At 42.9% G+C, this 14,751-nt stretch overlaps 1 protein-coding gene across 1 annotated transcript in view; it reads left to right on the top strand.

Annotated features, from left to right (window-relative positions):
• Positions 1–11,009, top strand: part of SEC22C (SEC22 homolog C, vesicle trafficking protein) — a 30,865-nt gene extending 19,856 nt beyond the window's left edge. Inside the window, exons 5-7 of the mRNA XM_065399720.1 lie at positions 5,282–5,400; positions 6,092–6,157; positions 10,643–11,009. Coding sequence (XP_065255792.1) covers positions 5,282–5,400; positions 6,092–6,157; positions 10,643–10,843 — 386 coding nt within the window. The 3' untranslated portion in view covers positions 10,844–11,009. The remainder of the gene's footprint in view (positions 1–5,281; positions 5,401–6,091; positions 6,158–10,642) is intronic.
• The last annotated feature ends 3,742 nt before the right edge of the window (positions 11,010–14,751 follow it).

Raw genomic sequence — 14,751 nt, 5'->3', positions numbered from 1 at the left:
GAAGGGATCTCAATTTAAACCAGAAATGACATAGATCCAATCAAAGATGTATTTTCGAATAAATCTATGACTGGGTTTGGACAGTACTTGCTTTTTAGGCAAACCAATGAATGATGCAATCTGAAGCTGGTATTGCGTCATACATGATATGAATTGCATCATGTTATTCCTAGAAGTCATGGATGATGCAATCATAACGAAGCTTACATCACTCTGCTGAACAAATTGCCCTATATCAGCTCTAGAAATCATACAGTGTTGTGCTCTCTTATTTGTCAGTGTTTGATTTTGCAAAGGGACACATTTCTGTTTAGCCAAAGTGAGCAGAGATGCCTCGTACTTGTGTGAACAGTGCAGATAACTTCTGCTATGTTTGTGGTGAAGTGACTTTTGCATCACAAAAGCGCAGTATAACCACTATGGTTAAGAAAGCCTATCACCTTTATTTTGGCTGCAAAATTGGAGATCAGGACAAGAGGTGGGCCCCACACATATGCTGCAACACTTGTGCAACAAATCTTCGCCAGTGGTTGAACAGGAAAAGGAAATCTATGCCTTTTGCAGTGCCAATGATTTGGAGAGAGCCAACAGATCATACCAGCAATTGTTACTTCTGCATGGTGCCTCCAGTTGGGAAAGGTGTGTCAAAGAAGAAAAAGTGGACTGTGCATTATCCAAACATTCCATCAGCTATACGCCCAGTACCCCACGGAGAAGGACTGCCGGTTCCTGAGGCACCAGAATCATTCTCACTTGAGTCAGACGAGGAAGAGGATGAAACTTCTGGTCCTGAACCATCAATGTCACAGGACCCACATTTTCTCCCATCCTCCTCCTCTGAACCACACCTCCTAACACAAGGAGAACTGAATGACCTTGTCAGGGATTTGGAACTACCCAAGAGTAAGGCAGAGCTGTTGGGCTCCAGACTACAGCAGTGGAATTGACAAAACACAAGCAGCTTTCAAGTACCTCCGTGGAAAATTTCCAAGGTTAAGTGAAGCTAAGATAAAGAAAGGTGTCTTTGTTGGTCCTCAGATTCGTGAACTTCTTCGAGATAATGCATTTGACCATGCACTGTGTGGCAAGGAAAAGACGGCATGGAAAACCTTCCAGTTAGTGGCAATAAATTTTCTCAGAAACAACAAGGCAGACAACTACAGGTTGTTGGTGGAAAACCTCCTCAAGGCATACAAAAGCCTTGGTTGCAACATGTCACTAAAGATACATTTTTTTGCACTCTCATCTAGATTTTTTTTTTCCCACCGAACTGCGGAGCAGTGAGCGGCGAGTGATTTCACCAGGACATTGCAACAATGGAGAAACGCTATCAGGGCAAATGGAGCCCATCAATGCTTGCAAACTATTGCTGGACAGTGACAAGAGATGCTCCATTTAATGAATACAAGAGACAAGCCAAGAAGCGCCGAGTAGACACTGAATAGGACTAAACTATGTACAGAATAGTTTTTTGCCTTTTGTTTCATAATAAATTTTATTTATATAACCCTTTTGCTGATTTTTAAAGTGTTACATAAACAGGACAGGTGAAATATTATCATGTAAAGCAACCATAAACACATGAAAAGACCTAGGTTTACAATTTATGATTAAAACTCTACTATCTACACAATATACATAGACATAAAATGTAAAAACTTAAATATCTTAGAAACAGTAGCCAATCAGTTGTTTTAATTGTCATATTTGAATTCAGCACATCAAAATATATAATAAATAGCACATTTTATCTCTGAAGCAGACGACTTCTCAAATTGTAGACCAGTGTTATCGGACTAAACACTGTTCAGTGAGTCACTTAGATGTTAAATTTCATTGCTGTTTTTTATTATGCAAAGTCATATTTAAGTGACTGAGATACCTGTACCATTGATTTCAGTGGAAACTTTTATACAATAATGTTGCATGATGCTGGCATATTGCATAACAAGATTAATGTGACTGCTGCTACAGCAATGTCTGAGATAAAAGCAGGTGTGTGCGGGAGTGCCAATTGAGTTAATTGCGTAGCCATTTATTAGCGCTAATTCACACCACTGTATTCAAGTAGCATTGAAGCTTGCTGTAAACCTACGTTGTCAAGGAAACCTCAGTTATAGGACAAGCCTTTATTTTAATAAAAAAAAAAGAGGTGGGTGACTTTCCTACTTTAAACTGTTTAGTATCACTGTATTAAACAGCTGCTGCATTCCATCCCAGCAGTGGCTGCATTTCACTAAAGAGTGAAATGCGATGATACGCATTTATCCTATAGGAGAGCTCCTGTCCTGGGGAGGTGTAATATTTGTACTGCATTTTGAGACAGCTGGATTAAAGGTGCTATAAAACATACATCATTGTATTTTTGCATCCTTATATTGCTACTAGTGTCTATTTTTGAGGTGGAGTAAGATCACTTCTGGTTCTGAGGCCCTTCCAATAAAGGAATTGCTGCCTCTTAACTCCTTGCTCTTGTGTGTTTGTCTGATATTAACAAAGTTTAAATATTAACTTATTGTTTGTATAGATTTATATAATGCTCAAATATGTAATTGGGTATTCTGTATTTTTCATGATTGGAATTCCATCCTCTGCTGTTTTATAAATAAGTTTCTAGCCCTTATGGGTATAAGGAAAACCTTGTCTATTTTGGAGTCCTTGTGGCACCTTAGAGACTAACGAATTTATTTGGGCATAAGCTTTCGTGGGCTAAAACCCACTTCATCAGATGCATGGAGTGAAAAAAACACCACAAAAGCTTATGCCCAATAAATTTTAGTCTCAAAGGTGCTACAAGGACTCCTCGTTGTTTTTGCTGATACAGACTAACACAGCTACGCACTCTGAAACTTGTCTATTTTGTTTAACCTTCCTGAAGCTGCAATGAGCATAAAATGTTGCTGCACATTATCTTCCCTGCTTGCAGGCTCTTTGCTACCTTAGGAATCCCGTTACAGCTGCTGAACTGAGACCCAACCTGGTGGAGAGGAATTCTCAGCTGGCATAAAAGCTAGTGGAGCTGCCTCCTGCGCCAGCTGCCTCTGTCCCCCCCTTCCCCAGCCATGAGTGGTTGGTGAGGGTGCAGTGTGGAGCTCCTCTATGCTACACAGTCTGGGGATAACAGCCAGCTACTGGCTGTATCTGGGCTGAGGCCAAAACATCGTAAGAACGGGGGAGACTCCTTGATGACCCTTCTCTTCTTTCTTGCATCTAGGGGATCTTGGTGTAAGAGAGAATTGGAGCCCACTATCTGAGGTGTGAACTTAGCCTACTCATCTCAGGGCTGGAGTTCCTTCTGAAGCCTAAGGGCAGGTTAATGTTGGCAGATAAGGTGCTGAAACCATCGATGTTGGATGTGGGTACCAGCAGTGCAGCTGTTGTCGAGGGTTCGCTGGGGTCAGGAACTAAAGCTACGTCTACACATCACACCACTTTTGGTGTAGCTGTGCAGTGCAGAGTGGACACGGTGTGCTTTTCACTGCAGTGAAAGTCTCTGGCAGAGGGCAGGCAGTGTGGAAAGGCTTCAGCTGCTCCCTGCTGCCAGAGCCTGTCACTGCAGGGAGGAAGTACTCTAGAAAGGGGGAGCAGTGGGGAAACGCTGAGCCTTTTCCCTTCTGCTGGTGCCTTTCTCCGCTGCAGGGAAGGGCTTCAGCAGTGGGGAGCTACTGGAGCCTTTCCATGCTACCTCCTTGCTGCTGGAGTCTTTCCCTGCAGTGTGGAAGGGCTCCGCAGTGGGACGCTGCAGTGTAGGTGGGAGGCACAGCTTGGGCCAGTAGAGAACATGTCTATGCTGCTATAGATACCCGTGCTGGAAGGCCTATGCACGTATGTATACTACACGCCGCCAAAAGAATCCTGCAGTGTAGATGCATCCTAAGAGTTAAAGCCCCTTTCCGTCCCTATGTGTAAAGTCCTCTCTGCCCACAAGGAGCAGCAAAGAGGAGATACTTCCCCTCTCCAGTGTCAAAAGCTGTAACTGCTTCTTGGGTGCCAGAACTGTAAGCCACCTGCCATGACTTTTGGATGCCAAAACGTCCGGCTTTTCTGCTGACAAGGAAGTGAAGTGTCTGCAATACAAAAATCTGTAGCATGTTGACAATTGAAAATTTAGGTGTGGCATAAAATAAGTGACACTTAATATCCAGATGCATAATGCAAGTGCTAATGGACTGATTGTATCATTCAGTCCATTAAAAATCACTTCAGTTTATTGGTAGCTGCTGTGGAATTTCCAGGTGCCCTGAGAATTCAGCAATGGAGTGGAACAGAAACTGTGGGCGCCTTGCCACAAAATTAAAGTCCATCTTGCCAGAGTGTACACAAGGCCTTGAATATACAGCCCACAATTCGACTGAATTTGAGTTACCTTATGAAAAAGGAATGAAGTATCATATATACTCGTTCATAAGCCGATTCCTTTTTTTTTTTTTTTTTTTTTTTTTAGTAAAAAAGGGAAGCACCAGAGAAGGGGGTCGGCTTATGAACGGGTATAGAGAGGGAGAGGTGGGACACAGCCCCTCCCCCCAACAGAGGGAGCAAGGAGAGGCAGCAGAGCCAGAAGGGAAGAGGCGGGGCCAGAGTCTCTCCGCTTCTGGCCACGCTGCTCTCCCCCCAGCCTCCGAAGCAGCTGCAGGTGGCCGGCTGCAGCCATGCCACTCGGCCCCGCCCCCCAGAGCAGGCTGTGGCCGCGCCTCCCGGCCTGCCGGAGCACGCTGCGGCCGTGCCGTCCGGCCCAGCCCACCGGAACATGCTGCGGCTGCGCCACCCGGTCTGGCCCGCTGGAGCAGCTCCAGCCAGGTCAGAGACATCCTCCCCAGATAAGGTGGGAAGGGATGGGATAGGGAGAGTGTGGGGGTCCCGGGCTAGGGGTGGGGTCATGTGGGGTGTGGTCACAGGGGTTACTCCCCTGACTCCTAGCTTCTCCCCCCCCCCCCCCCCAAAAGTTCCCCACCAGTTGCTGTCCTGGCCCATCAGGGTAAGCAGCTGGCACGCCGGGACACTTTTTGTTTACTTAGGTTTACATCCGTGCCTGCGGACGCTCGAGGTAAGCAAACCATCTCGGCCCATCAGCAGCTTATCCTGATGGCCCGGGAGCCAAAGTTTGCTGACCCCTGAATTATAGGGTCGGCTTATGAACTGGTTATAAAAAATTTCCATTTTTACTTATCCTTCTTGGGGGGGGGGGAGGGGTCGGCTTATAAACGAACCAGCTTATGATCGAGTATATACGGTAATTGGAATTAATTTTCAATAGTCTTTTTTTTTTTTTAATTGTCTGAAGCCCCTACCTACAGAATGCAACCTGTGACTCCTTTGGGGATTCTGTCCCTTGTTCTCAACATCATGTGTGGGGCTCTGAACCTCATTCGAGGAGTTCATCTAGCGGAGTATTCTTTTCAGGTAACATTTTATTGACTTTTGAGTTGTATTGTGGGGGCAGGGAGGGGAGGATTAGAGTTATACAAGTATCCTATCATCGGTGGTTATTGCACACCATAACTTTTCAAGTTATGCTTTGTTTATCCGGAGAGCTTGATTCAGATGAAGGAATATACTTCATGCACTCTGATCTGTCAGACCCTGAATTTTTTGAGCTTCAGGGCATGTTGCAAAATCTCTTTTCCCTGGAGGGAGTGGAGTGATGTAGTTCATTTGAAAGGTGGAGGAGAATCTTACTTTTGACATCCTGGAAGGGTTTTATGTGGACATATTGTCCCACTTTAAAATGTCTGTTTTGATAAATTGCATGTGTTTCTTCAGATGGTGCATTTTTATACCATTTAGAAAATGTATTGTGGAATCAGCATAAAGTACCTCTTTTAAAAAAAAAAAGTCTAAATCATTTAGTGTTTTGCAGTTTTTATTTTGTGGCATAAATTGATCCATACATCTCAATTTCCAGTATTTTGTTCAATGAATATTGATTTAACTCCAGTCTGACTTTGTAGTCTGAAATTATGATATTCTCATTCTACTGTGGTACTAAGTACGTCTATAGACTGTACCTATATAAAATGTCAAGCAGCACTTTGCATCAACTAAAACTCAGTAACTCTTAAAAAAATTCTTCTTTATTATCTTCCCCAAACAGGAAGACCACGAGGGAATTGGAAATGTAATAGCATTTCTCCTTTCTTTTCTAGCCTGCATTTTTCAGGTATGTTAAATTTAGCTATTGTGCTCTGGCACTCTTCCTGCATTTTTCATCTGCTGCGCTGCATCTAACAAACATTTGTTGAGTATGATCAATGAGCAGAATAGGAGACTCAGAAGCACATTGGCTGTTCACTGGGTGAAATTCTGCGTTTGGATGCATACATGACACAGGAGCAAAAATTGGCCATTGGGTAGATTCAGTCTACAAATGGAGCCTTCACATTTCTAACCCATTATGCATCTATTGACTAATCGCTCCTCTCAACCCCTCAGCTGTAGGTTTATCTATCCCCTTCATGGTACAGATATCTCAAGAACTATTCTGGTTTAAAGTAGCCCCCACATAACCACTAGTTAAATGAAAACTCCCCAAAGCAGCAATAGATACGCTTTGTGCTATTCCAGCATTGTAGCGTTTTCTTTAACCGCTTGAAAGAGCGGAGTCATACAAACTTCAAAAGCCTTGAGCCATCATTTTAATTATATTAACTAGTTTTAAAACTCTTTCACACTTAAACATTTTCGAAAGAGAATCCTTAAGATACTGTAGCACAATCCTTGTTTTTCCATTGTTTCACTGCCATAATGTATAACGAGTCACCAGAATTGTTTGTGACTCTGAGACAAATCCAGGGCCTGCTAAGTTTTATTCCAACTCTGCCATTGACTCAGTGCAGCCTTGAATAAATCTCATAACTTCTCAGCCTTTGTCTTTCTATCTGTAAAATGACAATTACGCACTGTAGCGGGGCGCTGCAGGACCCTCTTGGTTCCTGCCCCTGTTGTGCTGACAAAGTCACTCCGAGGCCCTGGGCTTCAGTAACCACTGGTGCCGTTTATTTACAAGTTGTGCTCCCACCATCTTTTCACCATACACCGCTTGGGTTCTAGTGTCTGCGCCCAGGAGGGAAGAGCTATCGCTCTGCTTCCACTCCCTCGCTCCTCCCCCTGGCTTCCTTCCTCCCAGCCTTTTATATAGCCCCAGGATAATTGGGCGGGCAGCTGTCTCCCAATTAGTTGCAGGTTTTCTCTAGCCAGCTCCAATTTACGTCCCTTAATGGGGGCTGGCGTGACAGAGGGCTGAGTCAGCAGTTCTTGCCCAACATCCTGCCACATGCACATCTGTTTACTTTACAAAATAGCTTTTATGTCACCTACCTGTGTATTTGACCATTGTTCTTGCATTCAGAATCTCCTCTCTTTTTGCCAATAAACAATCCTGAGGTCATATATGAAGATCCTTTTGCATTGCAGTCATGTTGGATATTGCAATGGACTCCTAGTCAGTAGGCAAAAGGAATTGCTGATGTTAATGGTGTAACTTACGCATCAGGTGTGAGCAGTAATGTAACTTACACTGATCTGGCATTTGATGGAGTGCAAAAATATGTTACTGCAATTTAATACTACCTGTGGACCAGTTCTGGCATAAACTGGCACAACTCACACAAAGATTTGTAACTTACATTCTACACGGCGGCGGCTCCAGGCACCAGCGCTCCAAGCCGCGGGGGGCGCCCTGCCGATCCCTGCGAGGGTGGCAGTCAGGCAGCCTTCGGTGGCTTGCCTGCGGGGGAGGTCCACCGGTCCCGCAGATTCGGCGGCGGGTACGTTGAAGGCGCGGGACCGGTGGACCTCCCGCAGGCATGCCACCAAATCCGCGGGACCGGGGACCTCCCACAGGCATGCCGCCGAAGGCAGCCTGCCTGCCGTGCTTGAGGCGGCAAAAAAAGCTAGAGCCGCCGCTGGTTCTACACATCACTGCTGAACTTGGCTTAGAGACAAATCTCGGTGGGAGTTGGTCCTGTTTCCAGGCTGTTTTAGCATGAGCATGGCCCAATATCCAATCTACTACTTTAAGAGCATGTGCAGCCCCCATCTCCTCATTCTTTTAAGGTAGCTACCAGATAATTCTTTCGTCTTGCATTATTTCAAATGGGAACCGAAACCCCCTTTCTTCTCTGAGAGCTCTGCAATAATTTGAGTCCTCTTTTGTGCGGTATAGTGGAAGAACAAGCATTCATGCTTGGCATTCCTTAGAGCTTTGGCAGATTCATTTTCTAAATTATGTTCTTGGTTTTCTGATTCACATGGACATAATGGATGAATTTTCATGTCTAAACAAGCCAACATACAAATGAACAGCAGTCATCCTGATTTCAGGGTCATGTGGTGCTTGAATTGAGCTCAATTATTTGAGGAACTTGGACTTTGCATAACTGGGAAAATGGACTGAAAATGGGCAAAACTACATGCTCCAATTTATTTAAAAATAAGTCTTGAAATTTTAAACTGTATCATCTGGATTGGCTGAACCTCTGTTTTAGGGGGGGGAAATTCAACATTGCTATTTAGTCTTGTCTTTGGACACTAACCTTCGTTGCTAAAATAGAGAAATTCTAGACTATAACAAATTAATATTTAAAATATTAAATGCTTTAAAAACCTTGCTGTTTGCCCAGCTCAGCCTTTCTTCAAATGAGGAGTTACTTTGGACACGCTCTCAAATCTACAGCGGAAAGAGCCAATATATTTATTGTGTATAAAATGCCACATTGGTTTCTGCATAATCTAAGGTTTAATCAGAAGATCAAGTTGTGTTCTGTCACTACAGCCACTCAATTCCACTGACTTAAGTGAAGTAGCACGAATATGAGGGCAGAATTTGACCCTTGTTAAATAGTAATTACAGACTTGATACAGTGCATCTTTGCTGTAAAGTGCCAAATGCAGCTCTGTGATAAATGAGTCTTGGCACAGAGATGACTGGTTTCCAAGAGGGGTGAAGTATTATTTCTTCCAGGAGCTGAGGTCTTGGATTTAGGCTTATGCATCATTGCCCTTTGAAAACCTGACCAAATGTAAAATAGCAGAATTGCATCAAAGTTTTTATAATTGGCATAAAGATCAAGTTCTAAGTGTGTATGCAACTCCAGACCTCTTGCAAAAACGTAAATTAGTGAAGTATCACTTTCAGTATTTCTGTGTGGTGATTAATATGCTAGAAATATTTAGAAAACTATTTGCCATGTTAGGTTACCCTAGGCTGATAATGAAATGTACCTTTAATATCTGATTTGTTTTGTCCAATCACAGAATTTCAGAAACTTAGTATTCTGGGCTTAGTCCTTTATTGTACCACATGGCTTCTAGCTTGGCTTGATTCTCTGACTGTGATTGAAGTTTATTGCCCTTTAAATTCATTGGATTTTTCTGCCAAAATAAGGGGGGAGGCAGTTAAAGTGAAACAACTCCTCACTCTGGTACACGTGTAACCCATTTTTACCATGGTTCTCTGTCTACTCTAACGACTGGACCACTTAGAGGTTTGGATCTGCTGCTGGCTTTGAGATAACAGGGCCTGGGTCTTTTAGCTCAGGCAATAGAGTCTGATGCTTATAGATCCAGAGGTCCTACCCTTGGTCCTGACTGCTGGTGACCCACCCCGGGGTGGTACATATACATACAATAAGAGAAGTAATCATGTAGCTTATACTATGTTTTGGTGCCAGTATTTCATAGTAGAAACTTTGTATTTTTTGTGGAGACGTGATCTGCTCCTTAACTTGATGCCAGTCAGTTTCACCTTTTTACATAGAGTAGCTCCCTCTTGACTTTCCCAACTTCTCGCCTGATAGTGGAAAATGCTAACAAACATTGTGTTTTGGGCTCTTTGCCCTCTTAAATTATGGCAGGACAGCGTCCTGAAGTGACCCTGCATAATCATACTCAGTGCAAAGTGCTGCGTATTTAGCAATCCCACGTCTCACCAGCAAGGTTTGAAAGCAAGGACCTCCAGCAGACTAAAGCGTGAGTCTTGACTGCTTGAGCTAAACAAGTAACTCCTCTAGCTGGCACGCGTAATAGGCTCTTACCCTGTTATGTGGACCAACCATTATAGGAAGTCACTTAAAATACACTGAACCAGTGGACTGTACCTGCACTGGGAATTTTTTGGTTTGTTTTGTTTAAATATTGCTCTGAGACTCTTGTTAGAAACTATATCCTTTAATATTAAAGTGAATTCTGGGATAAAATCATTGTTAATTTAGCCCTTTATTTATACCCAGAATAGGTACAGCAGAAGTGAGTATAGGTTTGCCTCCTATCTATACTCAAGTTGAGTTTCAGCCTTAACCTACAAGGCTCACTTCTGAGTCTTAAAACGTAGTTTAGCTTTCATACTTGTTTAATTCTTGCCAATCCTTTCTAGACTACCAACAAGGGTGCCAATTGTGCTGGCGGGTTTCTTTTGTTGTGGATACGATACCTGTTCACTAGGATCTGGATTGAGGCCACCAATTCACTTCTGTTGGATGGATGGTCTTATAATAGATAAGACTTGAAAAGAGCTTTAAGCTTCTTGTGTGCATTTTAGTGGCAGGTGCATCCCTAAATCATAGGTGCCAGTAATTGTAAGCTGTGATCCTTGTCTGTATGTATTCAGTTTGATGTTGCTAACATTGTTTCTCTGGTGCTATTCCAGTGTTATTTGTACTTGTTCCACGGTTCATCAAAGAAGATGAAGGCGTTTGTACTGTTTTTCTCCATTTGTCTATGCAACATTTACTTGTATGGATTAAGGAACATCTGGCAAATACTCTTTCACATAGGAGTGGCTTCTCTTTCTTCATATCAGATACTGACAAGGCAACTGATGGAGAAACAGCCGGATTTTGGAGTATGAAAGCACACGTGGGATTCATCACTCATATTTTAAAAACTCTTGTATTTGCTTACACTGGCCAAAAATACTTTGGGGAATATTTTAAAAATGCACAACGATGGTTATCACAAGAGAGATTTTGAAACGAAACAATTCGAAATAAACTCTGCTCTTATAATTAGTGTCAAATAGACATGCAGGGGATTAGTTGCAGGTCAACTGTGCATTGAAGACTATTTGCAAGCATTCGTAATGGAGGTTCTCACTGCCATTGAGAATCTTCAGTACTCACTCTTTTCAGTGTACTCCTTGACTAACACCAAACAGTCAATCTCTCTTCATTTGTCTCATTTGCTTTGCAACAGTTCACTATTTCAGTGTGTTGCCCTGGGAGTTTGACAGAAAACATTGAAATTGTACGTTAAAACCAAGACTGATTAAAATTGGGGATAATAATGCTTAGCACTTTCATCTATAGATCTCAAGTTGCTTGACAGATGTAAGCTAAGGAGGCGTTTGTCATAATTAGTCAGTAATTGGTGGGGAAAAAATGCTTTTAGTGGGATCTTCAGGGTAATCCTATTAAGGTGAAATAGAATTATAGGAATCTGAAGAAAAGAAAAGGGCAGGGGCCCTTTTAAAAACCATAAAGGATGTAAAATGTCTCTTGACTAAACTGTACATCTTAATTGTTGGTACGGTGTGAGCTCATTGGGAAATTGTCAGTAAGTTTGAAGCTGCATAAAACAAACCAAGAAAATACACAACTGACCTTTCAGCCCAACTGGCCTTTATTTCCTTGTTGAAGGTCACATTGTTTGAAAGGGTAATAATATATATGTTTGGTTTATACAGATAAATAAGCTTGGAAGATGTATTTTGTGACAACCCAATGAGTTTTTCCACCTTTCAAAAGATACATTATTAGCGATTAGCAATCCATTCCCCACCCTGGAAAGCAAGAGCAGGTTCTCTTTATTTTACATTTAAGCTCTCATGCTACGGTTAATTTATGAGCATGCACTTTTGAATATAGTCAATAGGAGCTGAATTTGTCCACCTCTGCTGCAGTGTATATTCTGGTATTTAATGTGCTGAAGTAGACACTGACATTTAAAATGTATATGAACACTTTTTTGATACTTTTTTGGTAAGTTGTCTCTGTATAGAGAATGTCCTAATATTTTGATGCAGCTATCTTTTGGAGGGTTAGTGGAGAATCATGAAACAGAAATTACAGGAAGCTTGTAGGTGTAATATTGTGGAGGTACCTTCTTAATTTTTTCTCACTTAACCGTTTTATGGTAGCCCCATGTATTCTGTAGAATTTCATCCCTTAGCTGAGGAATTGTTCTTTCACTTAATGTCTCTACCTTTCATGGTTGCAAAGAGATTAAATTGATGGAGAGTTACCTTCCTGACTCTGTAGGCAGCTTAAATGTTAGTCAATATTATCTATTTCACTACTGACTATTATAGCAGAAACATCCAGCTAATATTTTAAACCACAGTCCCACACATTGTGTGCTAAAAGCCCTAACAACTGACTGTCCAGCTGCTGAAACCTCCAGCTTCCTCTGACAACTTGTGTAATGCAACTCTGTGCAGCCAATGCATAAATCCGTGCATAAAGATTTAAGTGACTGGATATTGCATTGATGTCTGCTGTTCTCAGTAGTACAGCCTTTACTGTACCTAGTCCAATGCACTGCTACAGAGAAATAGAAGAATCATTTGCTGTGTTTTTGGGACATGGAAAGGCACTGTGTTGTAAAGGAAACAGCTGAAATTCCAGGAGTAAATAAACTTTAAAAAGGGAAAAATAAGAAGGAAAGGGATGAAATGAAACATCAGAAACAGTGGTGGGGAGAAACCTAGAGACCAGTGGAAACTTTAGCTTGATAGGAGACAGTAAATTGGATGTGAAATTGCAAGATGATATGACAGCCAAAAAGGCCCTATAATTGTAGGCTGCATGGGGTGAGGCATGTCTCAGAGCAGGAAAGGATCATAATACTTCATACAGCTTGGATGCAAGCACTCGGAGAATTATTTCATTCAGTTCCAGATATCAGTACCAAAGACAGACGCACTGAAGGGTGTCCACAGAGGACTGTCCAGGTATTGATATTTGAAGAGAGAAGGGAAAGTCACTGCTTAGCATAGTAACGAAAGGGATCGACCTTTCTTGATGTTTGTCCTTCAGATATCGGGTCAGATGAGAGAGAAGTTAGAGCACAAGAAGGCATAACTAAGGCTAATAGAATGAAACTGAGGAAAAGGAACATTTAGGTTGACTTGAGCAAAGTTTTTGATACAGACTTCCACAGTATTCTTGCCAGCAAGTTAAACTAGTATGGGCTGGATGAATGGACTATAAGGTGGATAGAAAGCTGGCTAGATTGTCGGGCTCAGCGGGTAGTAGTCAATGGCTCCATGTCTAGTTGGCAGCTGGTATCAAGTGGAGTGCCCCAAGGGTTGGTCCTGGGGCCGGTTTTGTTCAATATCTTCATTAATGATCTGGAGGATGGTGTGGATTGCACCCTCAGCAAATTTGCAGATGACACTAAACTGGGAGGAGTGGTAAATACGCTGGAGGGTAGGGATAGGATACAGAGGGACCTAGACAAATTAGAGGATTGGGCCAAAAGAAATCTGATGAGGTTCAACAAGGACAAGTGCAGAGTCCTGCATTTAGGACGGAAGAATCCCATGCACAGCTACAGACTAGGGTCCGAGTGGCTAGGCAGCAGTTCTGCAGAAAAGGACCTAGGGGTTACAGTGGACGAGAAGCTGGATATGAGTCAACGGTGTGCTCTTGTTGCCAAGAAGGCTAAGGGCATTTTGGGCTGTATAAGTAGGGGCATTTCCAGCAAATCGAGGGACATGATCATTCCCCTCTATTTGACATTGGTGAGGTCTCATCTGGAGTACTGTGTCCAGTTTTGGGCCCCACACTACAAGAAGGATTTGGGAAAAATTGGAAAGAGTCCAGCGGAGGGCAACAAAAATGATTAGGGGGCTGGAGCACATGACTTATGAGGAGAGACTGAGGGAACTGGGATTGTTTAGTCTGCAGAAGAGAAGAATGAGGGGGGATTTGATAGCTGCTTTCAACTACCTTAAGGGGGGGTTCCAAAGAGGATGGATCTAGACTGTTCTCAGTGATACCAGGTGACAGAACAAGGAGTAATGGTCTCAAGTTGCAGTGGGGGAGGTTTAGGTTGGATATTAGGAAAAACTTTTTCACTAGGAGGGTGGTGAAGCACTGGAATGGGTTACCTAGGGAGCTGGTGGAATCTCCTTCCTTAGAGGTTTTTAAGGCCCGGCTTAACAAAGCCCTGGCTGGGATGATTTAGTTGGGGATTGGTCCTGCTTTGAGCAGGGGGTTGGACTAGATGACCCCTGAGGTCCCTTCCAACCCTGATATTCTATGAAAACTGCTTGATACTAAGATCTATTAAACTGTGTGGAATTGGCTAAGGCAGCAGGTCCCAGACTTCATGATTAAAATAACACTTGGGCCTGGTCAAAACCGGGGGGGGGGGGATGGATCTAAGATGCACAACTTCAGCTACGAGAATAGCATAGCTGAAGTCAATGTATCTTATATCGACTTAGAATCACTTACTTCGTGTCCTCGCGGCGCGGGAACAACGGCCGCCGCGCCCCTGTCGACTTTGCTTCTGCCTTTCCCCGAACTGGCGTTCAGCAGTCGATGGGAGAGCGATCGGGGATCAATTTATCGTGTCTACACTACACGCGATAAATCGATCCCCGATGGATCGATCGCTACCCGCCGATCCGGCAGGTAGTGTAGACATACTCTTGCCTAAAAATTTAATGTTTGAAGTACCACTTGCAAATTTTTCCTTTTTCTATTTTAGTATTTCTGAACTCATTGTAAAATAAATGCCCAAGGAAGCCTA

This window comes from Emys orbicularis, chromosome 2 (genome assembly GCF_028017835.1).
Source record: "Emys orbicularis isolate rEmyOrb1 chromosome 2, rEmyOrb1.hap1, whole genome shotgun sequence".
In the NCBI taxonomy this organism is placed as follows: Eukaryota; Metazoa; Chordata; order Testudines; family Emydidae; genus Emys; species Emys orbicularis.
The sequence above is the reverse complement of the archived record's forward strand: the minus strand, read 5'-3'. Positions and strand labels throughout refer to the sequence as shown.